The sequence below is a fragment of the Diadema setosum genome, chromosome 7 (assembly GCF_964275005.1).
Source record: "Diadema setosum chromosome 7, eeDiaSeto1, whole genome shotgun sequence".
NCBI lineage: Eukaryota > Metazoa > Echinodermata > Echinoidea > Diadematoida > Diadematidae > Diadema > Diadema setosum.
In genome coordinates, this window is record NC_092691.1 from 10,915,148 (window position 1) to 10,940,440 (window position 25,293).

Genomic DNA, 25,293 nt, shown 5'->3' on the forward strand with positions numbered 1-25,293 from the left:
AAAGCGATCGTAATAAAAGCTGAGTCCCAACTTTTATTAGGATCGCTCTTTTTTAGATATTTCAGCCATTTCAAAACCAATTTTCATCAAATAAATGCTGAATTCCTCTTAAAATTACACGCTCTTTCATATTTCATTAAAAAATTTTCAATTTCTCACCAAAAAAATGTTAGAAATCTGAAGTTAAGTCTCAACCGAAACTGCACAATCCCTTTAAAGGAGATATCAAGACCATTTTTTCTTAATGTGACTAACGAGAGAAAATACTGTTTTTCATAATATGAAATTCAAACTATTTCCTTGGATTCATAGGTTGCTCGAAAGTGAACGTTAAAAAAAAATACAATATCTCTCTACGTGTAATACTTGAATTCAGCGTCCATGAAGCAAGTCATGTTTCGAATCGTGCACTTTTTGAGGATAAATTGTTGTTATTAACTGAAAGAGTCTGCTTGGATTGCTTTTATCGCATTGTGTTTAGTGATCAATTCATCTAGCTTACTCAAGGCCTTGTTTCCTATAAAGTATTGAGAAAATTGATAAGTCAATGATGTACTAGAAAGCTCTTAAAAGTAGATATCTCGTACCAAGGGGATGAATCTGCGATGCTGAAGAAATGTCTTCAGTGGTAATGACTCACCACACTATCATAGCATGGTTTGAGCATTTTGCAATTGTGCAATTTGATTCTATTTGTTGACATCTCAGCTTTTGGGGGTTTGTAACAAACACCCGTTTTCACGGGAATCGTGTATTTCTATTTGTGAATAAACGAAAGAGAAGGTTTTCAATATTCTAGGCTCGTTTAGGAGTAACATTGCTAGTTTAATGATGGCGAAAAATAACATTGCGCGTAGGCCCTATAAGTTTATTGTGAGATTTGGATGTTCTGTCTTTATTTTGCGGAAGAAAACAATTTTTGTCGCCACAATATGTGCGTAGAAAGGAAAGCGCTTGGGTTTGTTCTTCTCTATATAAGACTTTGCCTGCATGGTTTAGTTTGGGGAAAAAAATGCTTTTCACATTTTCTTGTGTGTGGTTCTGTGTGTATGAGTGTGTTACACACTGCAGCTACTATATGCCATAAGAATTCTTTGAATTATACGGGCCTAATCCTGCTGCATTATAGGAAATATGACTGACTTTCTGGAAATTTAGCGCAACGAATATGTTTGCAATTACTGCAGCTCTCATACAGACGTAGGCCTACTATCATTTATATCTTTGTTTGATCATTAGATCGACAAGAAACACAAAACATAAAGACAAACAACCAAACAAACAAAAGGATGGGTTTAGATAAGTTAGTGATAAGCATAATTCATTTCCTTTTCATTTCATTTCATTTCATTTCATTTCATTTCTAGTAATATACCCGATGCAATTGAAAATAGTCAGAAATATGACAAAGCGCTACATGGAGGTAATGTGAACAAGGGGCAGAGATATCTTATTTTTCATTGCGCGTTGTCAACAAATCGCTATTTTAACCAAAAGAAACAAATTAACTAGAAGCAAGATAGAAAAGTAAAAATCCGATCAGGTAAGCACCATTCCTCTGGGAAACGAATCAGTCGTGTTTCTTGTGATTGAAAGTGCTGAGGGATTCCCTCAAGCAAACACACGCTTTATCCCCTAAGTACATTCACCTTTTCTCACAGTGCCATGTGTAGACTTAGACGACATCGATATGGATTGTTTTCAAAAAGATATCAGAACCTATCCGCAGTTTTTGATCTTTTTATTCATTATTTTGTTCATCAATGTATTAAATGTGCTTAGCTATTCATTTAGTTATCAATGGATATGTAAACGTATCTACTCATCTACTTATCTATCTCACATGGACATACCGTGAATAAAATGTTTTGGGTAGTCTAGAGATAATCAGAGCTGCAGTGTAGGTTTGGCACCTGAAGTAGACATACTGTAGTAGGGAGGGACCATTCAGGAATTCAAAACTCACTGACGCATCATTATCGACAATTTTTCTACTAAATGTTGAAGGAAAGTGTAAAGTGGCATTAAAGAAAGAAGTAAACAAGCAAACAAAGACAAAATTAGGACTTTTTGGCTGCCCTCTGGTTTTATTTTTTAGGAACTTACCTCCAGACTAAAAGACATCTTGAGAGGAGTGTTACCATCACTATAACAGTTTACATTGTGCAAGAAAAATGTACAATCTCGTACATTAGTGAGCACGTGCGTCGCCTGTACAACTTTACTGTCAGGTGTTATGATCATGTGATCAACGCGCATCCTGCTCATCCTGCAGACGTATCTATGTAGCCGAGTTGTCCACCGTCGCGACTAACGTTTAGTTTTTGTACCATAGAGCTGTATAATACAGCTCTCTGTGAAGTACACTGTAGGCCCTACTAGACGTCTATAATGTGTATGCGGTAAGTAAGGGTCAACTGTGTACAAACGTAAGTATTCAAACGTTATTAGCATTTCATAGTGGGACCTGTTGGCATGACATCAAGTACAATAATGCCGACCTGTTTACAAATGCCTAAAGTTTGATTTGCAAAAGCTTTTTATTTTTATTTTTTTATTTTATTTTTTTTTTTATGACAGTGCATGACATAAAATAACTGCGCCCAGCCCGAACGCTCTGCCACTGGTAGGCCTACGCGAAGGAAAGAGCGCCCCGGGGTTATGCATGACACTACAGGAGTGCTATAAAGTAAAAGTGCCAGCATTTTGCATACGTTCGTCAAATGAGATCCTTTTCCTACATTTCATGTGGCTGTGACTCGTGAGTATAATCATAAGGTCTCGTTGAACCTATAGGGCCTAGGCCTAATCTCTAGACCTCTAGTAATTAGGGCCGAGTAGGCCTACATTACATAGATCTAGATCTAGTATTTTATAGTAGAGACAAAGCCACTCTACTAGAACGCGGTACAAAACTACAGCCAAAGGCAGCGTTACGTGGGTCCTGCGTAATCATATTGCAGATGCAGTGTACCAATGTCCATGTCGGGTTCCCAACAGGATGACATCGTTAATAGGCCTAACGTTATTAGTTAATTACCTACTACTACTAAGTACTAGTATTACCGTGAATCTAATTTGAGTCTAATTTGAGCTAACTTTGTCATTCTAGATCTTTTCTAGATCCTTCTAACCGTTAGAAGTCTGGGCCTGAAAACACTACAAATCCTAACTATACACAGCCCAGTCGCTGTACATGGTACGTCGCGACAGGGCTGTACGAGCGCGACCACCAACCACTAGGAGAGCGACGTAATCGTATCACGATAGCTTCGACTTTTGATACTTACGATCATTTTTGTCACCTCAAACTCATCGAGTATACTCTTCAATATTTACTCTACATCTGATGCTTTCAGTATTCAAATGTACGTAATGAAACTTACCGAAATTGATCATCATATCCAGCATGTCCACACCGTACACAATCTTTCAATCTTTGTAGTTGTGTTGAGGTTCCTCACTTCGAGGCTGCATGCCGTGCTCGTCAGACGCTGTTTTCGCATAGCGTAACAGTGTCTGGTCGGGCTATACAAATCCTAACTATACACAGCCCAGTCGCTGTACATGGTACATCGCGACAGGGCTGTACGCGCGCGACCACCAACCACTAGGAGAGCGACGTAATCGTATTACGATAGCTTTGAATTTTGATACTTAACATCATTTTTGTCACCTCAAACTCAACGAGTATACTTTTCAATATTTACTCTACATCTGACGCTATCAGTATTCAAATGTGCGCAATGAAACTTACCGAAATTGATCATCATATCCAGCATGTCCACACGGTACACAATCTTTCACGCCAGGCCTAACTATACACAGCCCAGTCGCTGTACATGGTACGTCGCGACGTAGGCCTACCGACGGTCAGGAATTGCGCCAGAAAGTGTCATTTATTTGTTCCACGGACTTATCGCAAGTGGTCTCCATGGACCCAGTGTGGCGAACTATTCTTCTGTAATAGAAACATGCATTTAACGTGAGTAAAGTATTCTGTTTAAAGGAGAAAAGTATACATTTTCCTAAGTTTTGTAGTGCTAGTTGTGTTGAGGTTCCTCACTTTGAGGCTGCATGCCGCGCTCGTCAGACGCTGTTTTCGCGTAGCGTAACAGCGTCTGGTCGGGCTATACAAATCCATGACATGTGCAGCGCTTTTAAACCACTTCAGCATTTTAGGCCCTATGTAAACTACTTTTGAGTGTCAAGAATTCTAGATCTAGATTCTCGAAAAAACCCTTTAGAGCCTGGGTAGTGGTAAGCCTCCTAGCTGTGGTGTGTAGTAGCCCTAGCACCCCTTGAGGTCTGAAGATATCATGTGACTAAAATTTAAAAGAGAATGAATATAACTTAAGAATCGTCATGGCCTGAGTTATGGTAATACCGTTAACCATGACGTAAATATGGCGGAGTTGTAAAAATGCATGACTAAAATAAATAGTATTGATCGGTAGATCTATTTTCAGTTATTGCCTATGATTTAAACAATTTGTTGTCCACTTTGAATCACTATCATTGTATCATGAAATCTCTTTTTTTATGTCAGTTCTTGACGTAAAGGAGTGAAAATTTCATTGTCATCAAGAATTTGATGATTTACACTAGGGATTTTTCTAGACCTAGGGCCTAGGTTAGATATTAAAGGGAAGAAGAACAATTTCCTAGAGCTACAATCAGTAGGCCTATACAGCAAACTCGGAACTGGAGGGGGGTCGGGTCAAAGCGTATATAGATAGACCAAGAAATACAATGTTTCTTTCCTCTAAGGCAAACGAAACGAGAGTGTTCATATTTGTAACTCAAAGATAAAGTGAAAGTGATATTATTCAGTCCGTTGAATTTCTGTGAAAATATTGTGTATGATTTCTCGTACGGCACTACGTTAGCAAAGTTTTAGCGAAACGAAAGTATGAACCACGATTAGGAATTCTGCACAGTCACCTGACAAATTGAGGTACTATGGAAAACGTGTTGAGCATTTTGTATATTGATGTTAGATCTATTTGTTTTGATTCTTTGTCGTTTCTTTTATTTATAATCGAAATTTAGCAGACGTTAGTATAATTGGAAAGTCGATGGAATAAGTGTGTCTGGAAGTAAAACTTTTCAATGAGACTGCTCCTAAAAGGAGGTTCTCATGCTTGAGAAACTTGACTTGGTTTGGGGGTATCGATATATCAATACAAATCGATCAATCGCCTGATGACATCTTTTTTACTCATCTTGTAATTTTCCTTTTAATGAAGACGTTTTGAGGAATGGAAAATGTACCAGGAGACGCCGATGCGACCGAATTGCCCTCGGAACTGGGCAGCTTACCGGAAGTTGTGGAGAGCGTCTCCCAGGCCCAGAAACAGCAGGCTAGCGAAATAGCGCAACATCGTAAAGTACTGGTCGATTTACAGGTTCGGCATGAGTATTTATATCTCGTATAGTTAAAAAAAAAAAAAAAAGAAAAAGAAAAAGAAAAAATGTGTTTAGATTCTCCTCTTTTTTGAAATCTTACATTGCTGTATTTCAGAAAGAGAACAGAATGATGGTTTCTAGAAATCAACTTGAATAATAAATTCATTGTTGTTCATGTTTAACAGTGGGAAAATGAAATCCCATTTCCTGAATTTGATTAAGCCTCCTTACATTGCCTTCACGTAAGATGTAAACACAACAGTAGATTTTGATTTTGACATTATACTTTGAGCACACTAAAACACTGATGAATTGGTGATTTTTACAGTGAAAACCAAGTAAAGAGCTGCTCAACATGTAGATCAAACAGAGTTGTCAATCAACTGTCTTAGTTTGTACTGGTCTATGTCTGATTTTTCCAAAATTTTCACTGATTCATTTCTCTAGTTTTTCTGTTTTCATACAAAGCAACACAGTATCAGGTTGGAATTTTCCTTTAACACTGCGGTCAAGCACTTCAACGATTAATATTGTATTTTATGTTTTGTCTTTTACTCAATATCTTTAAAATCACTTCGCCAAAAGAGGCTGTGGTGAATATTAGTCGCTTTATAAGATGAGTTTTTCTAATCAATAAAAGATAATAAAACAGTAAACAAGTCGATCACACTTAGACGGCAATATCGCAACAAAAGGCAATTTTACACTTTGGGGGGGGGGGGGGATGGGGAGGAGGAGGTAAAGCTAAGATTAAAGCTAAAATCAGTACAAAACTTTTCCGTAAAGGGAATCTATTTGATAACACAAGTCCAGTATGCACAAGCAACGTTATGCCAAGTTAGTATCTTTATCACATCACATCTGCATTCCTTGTTCATTTTTTTGTTCAGTTCTTTCATGATTAAAAAAAAAATTATGAAAAATTTCAGTTAGATATTGAGACGGATGTCAAAATCAACGTTCAAGACATTCTGTGACAATTGACGGAGCTTATCTTAAATTTAACATTTCCTATTTTGTTGATATTTTTCCTATTTTTGCATGTCATTGTGTAGTAACAAAATTATGTATAAACATCATTATTTTTTATGCTGTTAAAATCGTGGCATGAACGATACGTCATTCGATTACAACAATGCAAATTTTAGCTACATTAATCTGACAAGGCCCTTCTTGCGCGTTGTATCCCTGTCCTCCCGACAATTTGATGCAAGAAGGTACGACGCAGAAATTACATGTAAAATATGAAATTGTAATATGTTTCAAATCAAATAAATTTATCGCTTCCAAGAAGAAACGCTGTTTTTGCCTCGCGGGAGTTTACATTATGATATTCCAAGCATTTTCTCCGCGATGATAGGCTTAGATTAGATTGTAGATCTATTTGCAGCAACGTATGCGAAATTCCTCTTCTTTGTTTTAGCAAATGTAACTATTAAAAGATGTTAGCTCTTGCATTTTGAAAGCTGATAAGAAAGCTTGGTCTTTGAATGTCTTTATTGTGTTTGAACACTCAGCATCAATTTTTCGCATTTCCCTTTTTTGTCTTGAACCTGCAAACGGCTCCCTTCAGCAACAAGTGGAGAGAGGTGAGTCTGTCAAACAATTAAACTAAAGAAACGAACAAGCTTATTATTTGAGTGATCTTTTTAAATTAGAGCATCTTGTTTTATTTGTATCACCCGTGCGTCATGCTGTCTGTGTCAATTGTGTTAGCGAGTTTTTACATACTGTACGACTATGTTCCATGCTATCATGTTCGCCTTTTTAAACCAGAGGTGCGTTCAGACCATGAGCTTTCCCTTGTTTGAGCTTTCCATAAAATGTATGAGGCAAATTAAAACGTGAACATCAATAAGATTTGGCTTCCTCGACACTTTCCTGTCTGGGTTTAAACTAAAGACTTAGATTTATCGACAATAATGTGCTTTAGGGAATGTCACCATATACGTCACCACACAGCGGTTGGCCAAGGCAGGTTAGCAACCGCAATACCTCCTTTGGACTGCATTAATATGCTACAACCATTTATTGTGAGTGTGTATTTCCTTGTTATATCCCAATGCTGTGCTCCTCAGGTACAGAAAGAATTTTTACAGGGCAGAAATGTTTTGTCTCTCAAGTGATGATATTTGACAATACGGATGAATCAAAGTGATTTCCAGGGGAATGACATTTGTTAGTGTAACCTTTTCATTCCATTTATTCTTTCTCCTTATTCCATTCTTCGTCGTTTTCTTCTGCTTCTTTTCTCATCTTTGTTGCCTTAATGAGTTCTTCTTTGAAGTACTCTCTAAAAAAAAAAAAAATCGAGTGAAAATATTCACTCTTGAAGGAGTGAATACAAAAAAGAGTGAATTTAGAGTGAAATTGGAGTGAATTTTGAGTGGAAATGTTCATTTTCAGTAGTTTTAGAGTGATCTCAGGGATCACTCCAAAATCTTCGAGTGATCCCTGAGGTCACTCCAAAATGAGTGAAAATGAACATTTTCACTGTAAACTCACTCCAATTTTACCCTAAATTCACTGTTTTTTTTTTAAAATATATATATTCACTCCTTCAAGAGTTAATATTTTCACTCGATTTTTTTTTTTTTTTTTTTTTTTTTTTAGAGAGTAATAATAATAATAATAATAATAGTGTATACTTTTATAGCGCAACAGTCCATCAAAAGATGCTCATGGCGCTTTTAGTCTTAAGGTTAGGAGAAGAAATAAAGAAAGAAGAGAGGGGGAGAGAGAAAAGGAATTATGTGACATATTCACTTTTGTTTTGTTTCCTACAACATGTTAAACAGATATGTTTTTAGGGATGATTTAAATGATTCCACAGAGGATGACTGGCGAACAGAGACAGGGATATCTTTCCAAACTTTAGGTCCAATGTGGGAGAAAGAACGAGTTCCCCATGAATGCTTAACCTTAGGTATCTGAAATGAAAAGGAAGTAGAGGATCGAAGTCTGCGAGGAGGGTTATAACAATATAAAGAATTCTGGAGATACTCAGGTGCAGTTGAGTGAACTACATGATACACGAGAAGAGCAATTTTGAAAATAATTCGCTTTTCAACAGGAAGCCAATGGAGAGAACGTAACACTGGCGTAATGTGAGCAGTTTTCCTACTATAGGTCAGTAATCTTGCGGCAGAGTTTTGAAGACGTTGTAGAGTGTTAATTTGTTGTTGTGACATGCCGAAAAACAAAGAGTTACAATAATCTATTCGAGAGGAAATAAGAGCATGTATAATCTGTTCAGCTGCTGTTTTAGTGAGATATTTCCGAATAAAACCAAGATTACGCAACTGGAACCTTACAGATTGTGATACATACGCAACATGATATTTGAAGGACATGGTACTATCAAAAACAACACCAAGATTGCGTGCCTTTTCAGAAGAGTTAATAACACTGTTACCAATTCTCAATTGACACTTCTTCATGTTAGCCTTTGTCAGCATGTGTCTTGACCCAAGTACCAGTAACTCTGTTTTATTGTCGTTCAACTTTAGTTGATTTTTGCTCATCCAACCTTTGATTTCATCAACACAAATTTCAAGTTGTTTTAACACTGTTGCTGCTATAGTTTCAGATGGCGGGAAGGAAACAAACAATTGAATGTCATCAGCATAGCAGTGATAATGAACATTGTGCTTCCGAATGATCTGACTAATGGGCTGAAGATAGAGTGAGAAGAGGAGTGGGCCGCCAACCGATCCTTGTGGAACTCCAAACTCGGTGGCTACAGGTTTTGACGCTGAATCATCAATCTTGACGTACTGGAGACGGCCAGATAGATAGGAAGTGAACCAGCGCAATGCAGTACCAGAAACCCCGACAGATCTTAGTCGTTGAATGAGGATTCGGTGATCGACAGTGTCAAAGGCGGCAGACATGTCAAGGAGGACAAGCGCTGTGATGTTTCCGCGATCCATCTGCTTCAAAATATGATCACTAAGGTTTGCAAGAAGCGTTTCAACACTATGATGAGGCCTATACGCTGACTGGAAGCAATCCAAGAGATTGTTGTCTTGTAGATGTGCAAGAAGCCGTGAGAAAGCAACACGTTCCATTATCTTACTGAGGTAAGGTAAGTTGGATATAGGACGATAGTTCAGCAGGATTTCAGGGTCTAAACTGGGCTTCTTGAGGGTTGGACGAATCACAGCTGTCTTCAGGGCAGGTGGGATGATGCCAGTTGAAAAACTCTGATTAACTATTTTAGCAATGCAGGGAGCAAATGAAGGCAAACATTTCTTCAGAAGAGTGGAGGGCATTGGGTCCAGCTCACAAGACGTACATGGTGATTTCTGTATGATCTCAGATATCTCATTAATAGATGTGGGAGAAAGATATTCCAGGCATTCAGAGGTCTTCACAGTGAAGTCAGTCATATGGACAACAGGAAGAGATGAACGAATGTCCATAATCTTACTGACGAAGTATTTGCTGAATTGATCAGACAAATCTTTGCTTGATTCATGCTGAGGAAGAGAGGACGTTTGCTTTCTGCTCAGGAGTTTGTTTGCAACTTTAAATAGCTGTCTAGAGTCTTTCCCACAGTCTTCAATTTTCTTTGAGTGATATGCTACTTTAGCTGCACGGATGGAGGCCTGAACCCGCTGTCGTTGCTGGCAATACAGTTGTCTATGGATCTCAAGTTTAGATGATCTCCATTTCCTCTCCAACTGCCTTTGAACTAACTTTTCTTGTCGTATTTCGTCACTGGTCTATCGCCTTAATGTTCCGAGACATGATAAGTTGTCTTTTGGCAGCACACTTTGGAATGTTCAGATTGCACATGATTGCCATATGATCAGATATACCATGATTGACAGAAACATCAGATATTGTTGCTGCATCATCTGAACGGGTGATAAGCAAGTCTAGAGTGTGTCCTCGGATGTGGGTTGGCTCATTTACATGTTGCTTTAGATTATATGCTGACAGAATTTCCGAGAAGCTGTGAGTGTTTGTATTGAGAGAGTCCATCTGGATGTTAAAGTCTCCACAGATAACAAGGCTTGAAGATCGAAAGAGTTGTTCATCCAGAAGATTGGAAAACTCCTCTAGAAACTCCTTTAAAGCATTACAGTTTGGAGGTCTGTATACCACAATCAAATGTACAGTTTTAGAGGATTGACAGATATCCACTTGAATTACCTCAAAAGATTTCACATCAGTTGAAGAAATCATCTTGATGTCAAGATTGCTTCTGTAGAGAAGTGCAACACCTCCACCTCTTTTACCCTTTCTTGGTATGTGCTTGAATGAAAATCCTCTTGGAGTAAGATCTGCAATGGGAGCTGCATCATCAGTGGTGAGCCATGTCTCACAAACACCAACGATATCTAGATCGTTGTCAATCACAAAGTCGACAAAGTCAGATGTTTTGTTTTTCAGCGACCTTGCGTTCATCATGCAGAGAGAGATGTTTTGATCAGCAGATACTTTCTTCAGATGACAAAAAGATTTTACACCTTGCCTTTGACTTGTTACCTGAGGCAAAACGTCACTGAAGGAGGGATAGGAGACTGCACTTTCAACATGTCGAGATTTACGCCCGATTGCCCTTCTTCCTCGATGCGTCCGCCTTCTCCTTATACCCAGAAGCTTGATGCGTTCATGGACTTCCTTCCTAAGTCTGTACGATGGACCATGACAAACAGAAGAATTCATGTTTCGGAGAGCGGTCGAATCATATGAAACATGCTGATTTCGTTGAGAAGAGGAGTACACGTTCAAGGCAGTCGCAGAGTCCAAAGGTCCAGGATTGGGACTAACATCCCCAGATCTCATAAGGAGCAGTTGATAAGTTGCTACTGTGTTGGCATAATAGCTAACACGTGGTCCACAGTACTTGAGTGTGTTAGATTTCCACCTGGGCTGTGCAAGAAAGCTGTAGCAGTTGTGCTGTACACCGAGGCAAATTCCTTTTGCAAGAAGTACAAAGCACACAATAGCTATCTGCTTGGTCAACTCCATTGTGAACTGTTCAGCTTCTGTACCAAAACAATGGGAGACTTTTAGGCTTGAGTGAACAGGTGAGAGACAAGAAGAACATGGCTGTGTAGGGCTCACACAAGATAGAAGTCAAGTCCAAAAACTGCAATCACTTACACCAGTGCAGCTCTAGCTTCACTCAGCTTCAAGTTGGTCCTGCTGATTCCAGAGTCACAAATAAATTCAGTAGTAGTTGATTTGTATATTGCAGATGTCAAAAATCCATAAAATAGTAGAAAGTTGAGGAGAGAGACGAGAGGGCTACCACACAGGCGCTCACTACTCTACTACACTTCTACACTACTGCGGAATCTAAAAAGAGATCCTAATACCGTGGGCAAGATTTATCAAACAGGGTACATATAGTGGGGGGGGGGGGGTACCTATCAAAGATGGGGTAATAATGGCAGTGCCCTATTAAAGGAGAGGCTGTGTTTTTTGGAAGGTTATAGGTTATACCCTTAATTGGGTAAACCACTTTGCACCTGTCATTATTGTTACCGTTCTTTTTAGTTATCATCATCATCATAGCATTATCATTATCATCATTAATGTTGCCACTGCCGTAGTCATCATTACCATCACCATCATCGTCTTCATTAGATCGATGTCAATTTCGATCCATGCTGGCATTCCGATGGTAGTACTAGCTTTACTCTTGTCAATTGGACTAACATGACTAACATGGTTTATCGGGTGCTGTTCGTTATTCCGAAAGTTCGTTATTCCGAAGATTCTTTATTCCGAAGGTTCGTTAATCCAAAACACACAAATTTCCTATACTTAGAGGTTCGTTATTCCGAAGATTCTGCTGGCCCAGATATTTGGAATAAATTACCCCCTGAATTACGTAACATCAAGTCCATATATTCATTCAAAAAAGCAGTTAAGAACATGTTGATCACACAGTACCAGCACGATCAGTGATGTTCTTTGCAGAAACCCTACCCTATTCATTCTTTATCCCTGGCTTTTGTAGTTTGTTCTTGAGACTCTGCACATACGGGACGCACCTGTCTGTGCCCATTCCGCACTCCTCCCATATATACGTCTTTGTCTCTGCTGTCTATTATTCTTGTTATGTCGGGCAAGTTATACTCCTCTACACGTCCTGGTAGGGCGCTGAACTGTGTATACTTGGTAGTTGTTCTTATTCCTTTTCTATTCTTAATTCAATGTAGACTTTATTCGACAATAGCAACACTGTATCATGTCTATCTGTGCGTAAAATGTGAATACATTACTGTAATCTATAATCATGTACACGTGTATGTATTCATTGTGCGTTTGATCTGGCAAGCCCGGTATCGGAAGGTTTCTATCACCCTCTCTTTCTTGCTCTTTCTGTCTCTCTTATTATCCCTCGTATTCACGAGCATCATGTTGAACCTCCTTCTCTTATTGCATTAACGTATTGTATCATCGGTTGCCAAAGGGTCAAGCTTATAGCTTATTATTGGCGACCGCTCTGTATGGTGATTCATAACACATGTACTGTAATTGTGTCACAAATGTATTTGTAATCAAAATTGTTGAAATTCGTCCCACTTTTCACGAAGTGACGGAAAGCCGCACGGAGGAATAAAAACTGAATTCGAGTAAAATGCATTTGAAGTTTCAACGCTTCCAACGAGCTATTTCTCTTTATGCATATCAAATAAAGTTTATACCACTAGAAAGAACAACTTACGAATACTACAAATATTTAGATTTCCTTTTATGATATCATTTATGTTTCCTGCAAGAAGGTCCTAAGTGGCTTTTTGTGAAATGTGCAAAATTGCACAGCGCGCTAGGAATCTTCATCACGAAGTGACGGTTCAGAGGCCGACGCTCACTTTGTGTGTATTACAAATGAGCATCAAACGGCTTAATTAACATAAACAAGTAAGTTAGTAAAATGTCGTCAAATGGTTGATTTTGTGTAATGTATACTTGAAATGATATGATTTTCAAATTGGATTCCTCTATCAGGACATGTAAATTTCATCCAGTATAAACACTGGAACTGCCTGGGAGAGAGAGACAAATTTACACGTCACTTTGTGAAAAGCGTACAACACAAAATCTTTGCAAAAAACTCACCATGAACTGACGGCTCACATGACTCTGCATGAAAAGTGAATGGGCGGAGCCAAAAACGCGTGCATGTTGTTGTTTTTTATATAAATTCAGATGATCAGATTATAGAACTTTTTCATTTACATTTTTTTTCTTAAATATCACTGTCCCCCTTTTTCGCAAATGTGCATGCATGATGTGATAACATACTTTTCGGTGATCAACGTAATGAGGTTATCAACACACACACACACACACGCGTACACACACACACACACACACAGTATACATGTACATATACATATGCAAACACACGTTCAAACTATGCAACCGTATATACACACACACGCACAGGCACACACACACAAATACACATACACACACACATACAGGCACATACCACACACAACACACACACACACACACACACACACACATGTATATTCAAATATATGCACACGCAAGCACATCGAAAAGCCTTGTCCCCCACCGTCCGGATATAGACATTACTCCTTTCATTATGTACACATAATGTAAACCCCCGTTCTTCAGTGAACATTTGCATTTGACATAATACGTGCAAACACACAAGAACACGGTATAACAGACAACGTCCTGCTCTAACAGGTCACATCAACAAAATTATTTTTTTCTTCCCCAACGCAATTGAAGTCGGATTATAAATCCCTTGGTTGTTGTTGTTTTTTTGCATGTTTGTTGTACATTATATGCCATAATCTTAGTCAGTTTCATCTCATTTTCACAGATTTGTAACTTGTTTCTAATCCTCATGACTGTAAAAAAATATTAATTTCAACTTATGTAAAAGGCATTTCCAAGAACAAGATTAAAGACACAAACAAATATTTGATATAGAATTCCAGAATAACTTATATTCAATTCATTCACTGAAATAATAAAAAATGGCAAGAACAAGATATAACTACAACATCCAATAACACAATTAAAATCCAATGACAATATACATGTGCATGTAAAACAAGAGCTGCATACCGTAAGCACTCATTATGAAATACCCATGAGCTTAAAACACAAAAAAAGGCTCTTTGAAATACCATATGATTGTATGGTCGCCAGTTTTATAATGTCAATTACAAATATTATATATAAATTTGTATATTGCAACTGATTGACAAATTGCCCTACATCGACGTAAATAAGCACTGAATTGATCAGTGTTTTAGTAGTAGCCATGATAAAAAATCATGGGCGTACATACTCGAGCAGGATTCGAACCCACGACCTCCTGATCACCGGACAGGCGTCATCTCCACTAGACCACCGAGCTTTCGCCCGACAGCAAGTGTTGGTTCTAATCCTTATAGCATGCAGCGGGTACTGCTTTGTTATTCAAATTTATGAAGTTCTTCCGTCGAGATGTTTTCATTGCAACTGATTGACAAATTGCCCTACATCGACGTAAATAAGCACTGAATTGATCAGTGTTTTAGTAGTAGCCATGATAAAAAATCATGGGCGTACATACTCGAGCAGGATTCGAACCCACGACCTCCTGATCACCGGACAGGCGTCATCTCCACTAGACCACCGAGCTTTCGCCCGACAGCAAGTGTTGGTTCTAATCCTTATAGCATGCAGCGGGTACTGCTTTGTTATTCAAATTTATGAAAGCTCGGGCGAAAGCTCGGTGGTCTAGTGGAGATGACGCCTGTCCGGTGATCAGGAGGTCGTGGGTTCGAATCCTGCTCGAGTATGTACGCCCATGATTTTTTATCATGGCTACTACTAAAACACTGATCAATTCAGTGCTTATTTACGTCGATGTAGGGCAATTTGTCAATCAGTTGCAATGAAAACATCTCGACGGAAGAACTTCATAAATTTGAATAACAAAGCAGTACCCGCTGCATGCTATAAGGATTAGAACCAACACTTGCTGTCGGGCGAAAGCTCGGTGGTCTAGTGGAGATGACGCCTGTCCGGTGATCAGGAGGTCGTGGGTTCGAATCCTGCTCGAGTATGTACGCCCATGATTTTTTATCATGGCTACTACTAAAACACTGATCAATTCAGTGCTTATTTACGTCGATGTAGGGCAATTTGTCAATCAGTTGCAATGAAAACATCTCGACGGAAGAACTTCATAAATTTGAATAACAAAGCAGTACCCGCTGCATGCTATAAGGATTAGAACCAACACTTGCTGTCGGGCGAAAGCTCGGTGGTCTAGTGGAGATGACGCCTGTCCGGTGATCAGGAGGTCGTGGGTTCGAATCCTGCTCGAGTATGTACGCCCATGATTTTTTATCATGGCTACTACTAAAACACTGATCAATTCAGTGCTTATTTACGTCGATGTAGGGCAATTTGTCAATCAGTTGCAATGAAAACATCTCGACGGAAGAACTTCATAAATTTGAATAACAAAGCAGTACCCGCTGCATGCTATAAGGATTAGAACCAACACTTGCTGTCGGGCGAAAGCTCAGTGGTCTAGTGGAGATGACGCCTGTCCGGTGATCAGGAGGTCGTGGGTTCGAATCCTGCTCGAGTATGTACGCCCATGATTTTTTATCATGGCTACTACTAAAACACTGATCAATTCAGTGCTTATTTACGTCGATGTAGGGCAATTTGTCAATCAGTTGCAATGAAAACATCTCGACGGAAGAACTTCATAAATTTGAATAACAAAGCAGTACCCGCTGCATGCTATAAGGATTAGAACCAACACTTGCTGTCGGGCGAAAGCTCGGTGGTCTAGTGGAGATGACGCCTGTCCGGTGATCAGGAGGTCGTGGGTTCGAATCCTGCTCGAGTATGTACGCCCATGATTTTTTATCATGGCTACTACTAAAACACTGATCAATTCAGTGCTTATTTACGTCGATGTAGGGCAATTTGTCAATCAGTTGCAATGAAAACATCTCGACGGAAGAACTTCATAAATTTGAATAACAAAGCAGTACCCGCTGCATGCTATAAGGATTAGAACCAACACTTGCTGTCGGGCGAAAGCTCGGTGGTCTAGTGGAGATGACGCCTGTCCGGTGATCAGGAGGTCGTGGGTTCGAATCCTGCTCGAGTATGTACGCCCATGATTTTTTATCATGGCTACTACTAAAACACTGATCAATTCAGTGCTTATTTACGTCGATGTAGGGCAATTTGTCAATCAGTTGCAATGAAAACATCTCGACGGAAGAACTTCATAAATTTGAATAACAAAGCAGTACCCGCTGCATGCTATAAGGATTAGAACCAACACTTGCTGTCGGGCGAAAGCTCGGTGGTCTAGTGGAGATGACGCCTGTCCGGTGATCAGGAGGTCGTGGGTTCGAATCCTGCTCGAGTATGTACGCCCATGATTTTTTTATCATGGCTACTACTAAAACACTGATCAATTCAGTGCTTATTTACGTCGATGTAGGGCAATTTGTCAATCAGTTGCAATGAAAACATCTCGACGGAAGAACTTCATAAATTTGAAATTTGTATATGTGTTACAATGTTGTGTTTTGGCGAATTCCAATAAAAATGGATTTGATTTGAAACATGTCCAAATATACATAGACAAGATTCCGGCAGTATCATTGCTAATTATTATTAGTAGTATTGTACTACTATATGTGACTTAGGAGGAACTCGAACAATGAGGTTTATTCCGTCACAATAGAAAGTTAACGTTAAGGGAATCGACACTGCTATAGGGGGAATCTTAACAATGAGAGAACAATGAGAGAAGAAAAAAGATTCCCCTTAATGTTCCACCTAAAGTACTTATTTTCATTATTATCATTATCATTCACACATGTACTTTATGAAAAAAAAAATCATTATATTAACAAAATAACAACATGTACAAGCATACCATATATTTACATGTACTGGTAGTCCTTAAAGTAATGACAGACTGAATGAAGATATGTGAAAAACACCGCTAGCAAACTGCACTGTCTTTACGAAATCATGGCCCAGAGAGAACGAAACAGTTACGTTCCACAGTTCAAAAGAAATTAGGGTTGCAATGACCTTGTTTACGTGATTTCGTAGACAATATTTTCCCAGCAAAATGACACCAAGATCATTGATTTTGATGAATATAATCTTGATTCCATGGCAAGTAGTGGCAATATCCACTTTCTTACTTTGCCTAGCTATCAAGTTGCACTTAGTGTTGTGAAAAATTCCATTGCGTTGCTTCTTTGGGCAGAATTAATATAATCAACGTAGGAAACAGACATTCCCTACGTAAATTTTTGACGTTACTACTGGGGAGGCCATTTTTGCTATGCTGTGTCACTTTCGAGACAAGAGTAGCAAATTTTGAATTTGACATCGCCTCAGAAAAAATTGCCCTAGAACCCAGATTCTTTGATCAAAATCGTAAATCAAAATCTGGGTGTAATTTTTCTGGAAAAAGAATCGTCTACCCAATTATGCAAACAACAATCCTCTTTCATTTTGTTACTCATTTGTTTTTAATGATCGTAAGTGTTGCTTTCTTTCTGGGTCACTCTGTATAATGTACAATATTTCAAATTCCTCACTTTTCATTCATCTTTCGTGTGCCTTCAAGACAACGTATAACACTGTAATGGGTCGATGTTTAAAAAATTCTCAAACTTTAATATTACAGATGTGATTTTTGAATGGACATGTAAACACCTTAGAATGGAAACATCTAAAAAAACTATGCTCCCACTATCAAGATGAACTAATCTGGCCCGACACACTTTTCAGGCTCAAAATTGAAAGTGGATATAATAGATTTGTTCACTCACAGATAAATATGCTTTTTTATGCACTTAATGACAGCTTTGACGCACAATCTTGTAACAGATCTTCAATTTAAATCTTATCAGATCAATATGCATTCAATCAACTTTGGAGAGTCTTATTGATGAACAGTCTGAGCAGAAATCACAGATAGCAGTTCTGAAAGTATTTACGTCACTACAGGTTGACCATTTTAGTGGAGTGATTTCAAGCAATTGTAGATCACTGGTAATCTCCATGACAATGTTCCTCGGGGGAATAAACCATCAGGGATTTGAATTTTTAAAAACTGAACGGTTTACAACTGCATATCACATTTGTTACATGTATAAATAGTGCACATAAATCAACCAAGGTTATGGTCATTTTGAATACTGGGTATTGCCAATCAGAAAATTAGCAGGTTCGGTGGCATACAAATTACATATACATAGGTACATGTATGCATGAAAGAATTCATAGCAGAGCCTTTAACTACCTTACAACCAACAGACCACTAAGTATTGAAAGTGCTTCTGAACCACAATATTTTTTTCATGTAGCTAGACACATGGCAGTACTTCACTACACCAGCATTTCATGGAAGACTGTGGGATTAGTGAGATAAGAGAGGCATATGCAAACACACCACATTTCTGTGACTAGATGGTTCTAATGTAAGACGAACTCTGTAAATTGTAAATTATTTGGAACTCGATGCTCTTTCCCTCAGCCATCGTATCATACAACGGGGTGAAAAGGGTCACATTCTTGAAAAGTTGTTTGCGATAGCATAACTTAAAGTAATGACACACATGATTGGCATGCATGTACATCCTTTATTAAACCATGAGAAACTTGACATGAAACAATGAATAACGACTCATGAATGGAAGGAAACACGGTGTCTCAAAAAGGGGTGAAATTATGATGCGGTCCTAGGTAGATGGAATCACCCCATTTTTCGCACATTTTTCCCCTATAATAATACAAACCAAACATCCAGATATATTCAGTTTTCAAAGAAATGCCATAATTGTTCAACTTTAGATTTAGGCAGCTCGGTATAGGGTGAACAGGGACAGTACCCTAGGCTATGTACCACTGTGACATAATGTGCAAGAATAGCATACATAATATCATTTACATATTGGTCATGAACTACAGTATAGCATGGAATTCAATATGAATAAATGATCAAAATCAGATCAATCAACCAAAAGTGTCCCTATTCGCCCCATATTACGGTTCTCCAAATGTAACAATTAATACCTCACAAGCCAGTGTTCCCTTCTGAATATCGTTGCAATTGACTGCTGACATGTCTTTTTTTTTTTCCTGTACTATTTGTGTTTGTGAATTTTAGATGTATATCCAAGGTGCAATTTCTTTCAACAATGAACAAAATTAGTACTACAGTAGGTGCTAACAAATTTGCACCCTTTTGATCTGTAATAACTCAAAAACAGTACACCATACTACAACTGATATGGGTTATACATGTAGCTGAATAGTGTATAATTTTGTGGGAGGTGGCTTGAATTTGATATCACAAATCACTTATATGAAGTTCATGATTTTATATAAAATTAGGATTTAGATTTTACTCAATTTCACAACATTGCGTACAAATTTAGACAATAGCCAATGACAATGGCTAATGAATTCCACAGCTTAGAATGTTGGAGTGAATAGGTGATGCTATATAATTCCCACTTCGTAACCAAGGACATAAATAATTGAGGCTATTGTGTCGATTTGTACACAAAGTTGTGAAACATAAGCTTGAATTTCATAAAACTGGTTTACAATATAATATTCAAACCACCTCTAACAAACGTTGTACATCATTCAGCTACAACCCATATCAATTTTAGTATTATCTGATGTATAGTTGTTGAGTTATAAAAGATCAAAAGTACGAAATATTTTTAGCACCTAGTAATTTACGGCATAAGTTACAAGATGACTGTTTTAGTGGGGCAGCATCTGGAAGAATTTCTTATAGTCAGGATGCCACACTGCAGGTGTTGCTCCTTGGTACAGAGAGAGGAGATCTTGATACTTTGCTACTGAGAGCTTTGGCGTCCCAGATGTGTACAGCTTTCCTGGAAGTTCCCATGTGTGTCCTTCATCATTTCTTCTTACCCCTCCTACAACTATCACATCAAACTCATCATCACAGTGAGACATCTTAAAGCCCACCTGTCTTGTTGACTGCTTTGTGACCTGAATACTCATCACCTTTGTCCAGTCAATATGTTGACCGCCTTGTGAGACTCGCACTCTCAGAATGCCACTCTGCTGGCTTACGGACTTCCAGTCTCGGATGTCATCCGACGTAACCTCAACGGTCGGGGGTTAACTCGTGCCATGCGGATTATGCTCGCCAGTTGTGCAGGCACCATGATTTCCTTGAACTGATTCATCTTCCTCTGGATGACGCTGTGAACAGCATCCCCTTCTGATTGACCATGATTCGTAGCAAAGAATCTCAAAGTTATAAGTTTCACAGAGGAAGATTGTTCAACAAAGCACTGCATCATGCTGGTGACTATGGTATTCTTGTTTTGACCAACACACCCATCTGAGAAGAATTCAACTTCTTCAACTCCTCTTTCATCAAGTTCTTGCAGGTACCTGAAAAGATGAGAAGCTATGTCATTTGCACCTCTTCCTGATATGCTTTCATGTGACAGAAAACACCATGCATCCCTGCTGTGAAGCTCATATATTGTGAAATTATAGTTGCTCAGGCGACGCTTATAGAAAAGCTCAGACCGGCTACTTTTAGGCAGATAAAGTACTTGCTGAAGATCAAAGACTGCACTGACAAAAGTTGGGTCTGTACTGGCCCTTTGCTTTGCAGCTTCTTTCAGCTCACGGACCTTGTTCTTTTCAGAAGAGTGCTTCAAGAATTCCTCTTCCAATGCATCCTTGTCTTCTTGCGTCCCCTGGTAATATGTCTCACAGAGGCTGCAACAGTCCTTCTTTGGAGTGTACAATTTTAGATGCATTTCATCAAGCACCTTCCGGTAAAGTGACATAGAAGCTTTATGCTCTAATCCATCTTGTTCGATGTACATCTTGTACATAATTGGAACATTCAACTCTGATGATAAGTACTGACACTTTGTTTTTGATCTGCAATAGTGGCTTTCAGTTCTTGGGAAGCGATTAATGTGAGCTCTCACACTTTCACGCAGCTTGGCATCCCTTGCTGTTGACTGCCTACCACCTTTATGCTCCCCTTCAAGTACTCCGCAAGGCAATTTCTTCGCAAAAACTGTCCTCACCTGTCGCTCGCTTATCCCTAAGGTTGCGAGAAATTTTGCTTGGCACACTTTCCAATTTTTTTCAGGATCTTTTGGGTCAGGAAGATAGTAATTTCTTTTGCTGAAAATCTCACCAGAACCTTCTTTCTTCTCTATATGTCTTGATATCCACGCTCTTTGATCAGCTAGATTACCAAGATTGTAGTATGAATTTCTGATATCTGCTTGGTCCTCCTCCTTAAAGAAGTTACAGGATAAGCCTTTCTGGGAGCATGTTTTACAAGCAGAATGGTAACTCGCTTCTCTTCTTGCGTTTTTCACTTTCTTACTCTTTTCAGTGACATATTCTTCTCCGCTGTTTCTTTTGCGTTTCACTTTGGCGTTATTACTTTGAGGTTCTGTTGGCGATTCTGGTATTTCTTCCATTTGCACTCCATCTATCACAAATGCTTCAGGATGTGATTTTGTCAAGGTAGCTGATGCTGACGGTAGGCTTGATTCTTCTTCTGGGATAGTTGGTTCTGTTGTATTGTTCTAAAGTTCTATCACGTCTGGAAGTTCTGATTCTACACCTACTTGAGTTTGACCTGGCTGAAATAATAGGGTTTGTTCATATCTTGACTGGATCTGAGTATCCACAGGCCCGTTATCTGTTGCCTGAATATCACTTTCATTCACAACATTCTGAATTGTTTCTGTGGCATTAAATTGGTTAACAGCCACATTCTCTGCTCTAAACGCTGCATTGTGGGAGCTACAATCATAGTTAAGGTTAAAGTAATCATAACACAGAAAACAATAACACTTCTGGCAAGCTGCCCACACTTCTTTGCAACACGTGAAGTTTTCGCATCCTGATGGCTGGTTTGGTACAGCTTGCTCCTGATTGGCAACATCGGCATGGTCTGAGAAGTAAAATACAAAATATAACAGTTGTGTTACTTATTCAGTATCCATGAACTATCAAGCAATTTCACAATTTACATGGAGTAAAGCACTGGTTATGTTTATTTTTAAGAATACGAAATTTGAATTCACGCATTCTCTATTCAACCGAGCGCAAAACGAGCGCACAAAAAGAGGAAAAATACCTTTGACCCTACAGAGGATGAAACAATGTGGGCACCATCACTGAAAAGTAAATATGATTAGATTGTACGAAATTTGAATGAAATTCATTAAGAGATTTTATCTGCAGACCACTCACACCATTCTCCAGATTATGACTTTTGACTCTATAAAAGAGGGACAGTAAGACCCCACCCCCCCCCCAAAGGCATGAAAATCATACAATTATACGAAGATACACTGCCATACATAAATTGAAAGAAATCCATTTAGGAATGCAGTAGTTACATAGGGGTATACAAGGGGTAATGCTGCTGAATTTTAAGTATCCTCTAGAATACTGCCAGGGGGTATAATGAACACACCAAGGTGTTGCTGCATAAGCACAAACTTGGATGTGTTGCAACACCAATGCTTTGGTTATAAACTTAATGTTATAACTAACCAAAGGGATAGGGTTTATATTTACACTATTATCAAAGAATGACTAGAGAAAAGGCAAGAAGCGGGGAAGGGTAACGGATCCCTGAAGTAAATGTATGTGTTATTTACATCAGCATAATTATGCCAATAATTAAACTTGATGCAAATGTTATACTGTTTCATGTGTAGTCAACATCCGTTCGTTACACTTCCTCACTTGCATATATAATCTTACTCCAATTTCTATATATTTTCTTTAGTGGAATGATCTAAAAAAATCAATAAAAACAAAAAATAAAACGAAGTGATCACCTTTCATGGTGGTCAGCCACGTTGACAAAGGCATGTCATCAGACTCGTTGTCAGAGAGGCAGAGTTTGATTCTGGGTGTGGACTTGGTGCTACTTGTTTCTTCGTCTACCTCTTGTGGTCCACTGTCTACATGGGCGATTTCTTGAACGGTAACGTACCAAGGTACCCCTATCCAATCCATGCAAACCGTAGACCCAAGGCGAAGATCTCCATCCCAATCAACTTGATCGGCAGATACTGTGTTCAGCTTGCCCATCAATATCCACTTGACCACCATGTCCGTCTTAGGGTGTAATCTGGTTAAAATAATACATAGCCAAGAAATGACATGAAATGTCACAGATGTTGATAAAATTTAAATCTTTTTTAATTTTTAATCTTCTTAAGTGTTGAATTAATGATGCATATTTCATTTTTTGGTTTCTGTAAGTTGGTTATTAGTAGTTTTATGTGGCCCGACTTATACAATCACTGAAATTCGACTTACAATTAACATTTTTTTTTTAGTCATTTGTATGACCGTGGTAACAAAGATTAATCCGTCACTTCTCTTCTTGACATTTCAATTTTGCTGCAGTACAGCACTGAAGTATTGATTTTAAACATAATATCATGTTTATCATTTTTTTTCACTTTGGTAATGGCCAATATGATAAAAGTTTGACATTGGCATGATGGGTTCATGATTTTTTGATTTCTGTTTTCTTGTTTTCATTCTTTTGTTGGGGGGGGGGAGGGGTTAAAGATTCAAATTATTTCCCAATCAAAAGTTTTACTTTTTTCCAAAGAGTGAATGTATGTAGTCGCAAATAATGAAGGTAACATGAAACTTATTTTCTTTATACTCTGAAATCAACATTTATAACTTTAATCTATCTTCGAGCTATAAACTCACCTTTACTGGAGAATTTTATGACTCTACATAATTAAGTTTCTTGTTTTAATTCCTTTAGTGTGTCTGTGTCCAAATATAAATTTACTAAAAAAAATGGTTTGCTGCTAGTCCAAATTGATATGAATAGTTTTACATGCTGACAAAATAAAACACATGGGCCCGAATTCACGAAGGTGGTACAAATGAAACCATGGTTTAAACCATGGACAAAAACCATGGAATGCCAAGTGTCGCATGGGATATTTCGCTACGAAATCAGTCATTTCGTCGATGGAATGATTATTAATTTGTAAAGAAATGACATTTTGTAACTAAATGAACATTTCGTCCACGACATGATAATTTCGTTAACGAAACAGTCATTTTGTCGACGAAATGACCAATTTCGTAACGAAATATTCCGTTTGACACTTGGCGCTCCATGGTTTTTGTCCATGGTTTAGACCATGGTTTCGTTTGTACCACCTTCGTGAATTCGGGCCATGAAGTCGTGACAGTATACAAATGACGCACAGGTCTGAGTGCGTCAGTCGGAATTGTGTGCATAAGGTAACTATGGAATGCTTAACCCACGAGGCGAAGCCGAGTGGGTTTAGGCTAAATTCCATAGTTACCGCATGCACACTTTATTCCGACTGACGCACGAAAAGACATGTGCATCATCTGATTTATAGAATGGGTTATTTTCTTGTCAAAAAACCCATTTTTCTATCGTGTTACCCGATGACAAAATTACTGGATACATTTCCTTTTGGTTTGCCATAAACGAGCATGCATCGTTTTTAATAACAGACTCACCTAATCTACGAAGGGTCCATCGCGATCGGTCGATATCGCGGCCGGCACTCCGTGAAACGCTTTTTTCATAGAAAAGACGCTGTACGTACCACGAATAGCCATGAACGCGCGAAAACCTGAGCCGTCTGTTCGTGAAAAGTTTAGTGCGTTCATATGAGAAAATTTACCCATCACGTAGTGTCTGGAACGAACACGAGCTGAGTTGTCTGTTTGTGAAAACTCGATTTGCTCGACATCAACAAATTTACTCGCCACGAAGTGTCGGGAACGAACACGGGCTGAGTTGTCTGTGAAAAACTCGATTTCCTAAAT

At 38.6% G+C, this 25,293-nt stretch overlaps 2 protein-coding genes across 4 annotated transcripts in view; one reads left to right on the forward strand and one right to left on the reverse strand.

Annotated features, from left to right (window-relative positions):
* The first annotated feature begins 2,269 nt into the window (after positions 1 to 2,269).
* LOC140230839 (uncharacterized) overlaps positions 2,270 to 25,293 on the forward strand; it is a 35,656-nt gene continuing 12,632 nt past the window's right edge. Inside the window, exons 1-3 of one of the 3 annotated variants that reach the window (XM_072310984.1) lie at positions 2,270 to 2,402; positions 5,250 to 5,408; positions 6,983 to 6,998. In XM_072310984.1, coding sequence (XP_072167085.1) covers positions 5,262 to 5,408; positions 6,983 to 6,998 — 163 coding nt within the window. In that variant the 5' untranslated portion in view covers positions 2,270 to 2,402; positions 5,250 to 5,261. Of the gene's footprint in view, positions 2,430 to 2,648; positions 2,762 to 5,249; positions 5,409 to 6,982; positions 6,999 to 25,293 lie in introns of those variants that run through there. The other 2 variants (XM_072310983.1, XM_072310982.1) reach the window with 2 other exon arrangements.
* Positions 20,185 to 23,565, reverse strand: LOC140230508 (uncharacterized). Its single transcript, XM_072310658.1, is given in 3 exon segments — positions 20,185 to 20,561; positions 20,564 to 22,006; positions 23,289 to 23,565. Coding segments are annotated over 3 exon segments (2,097 nt in total).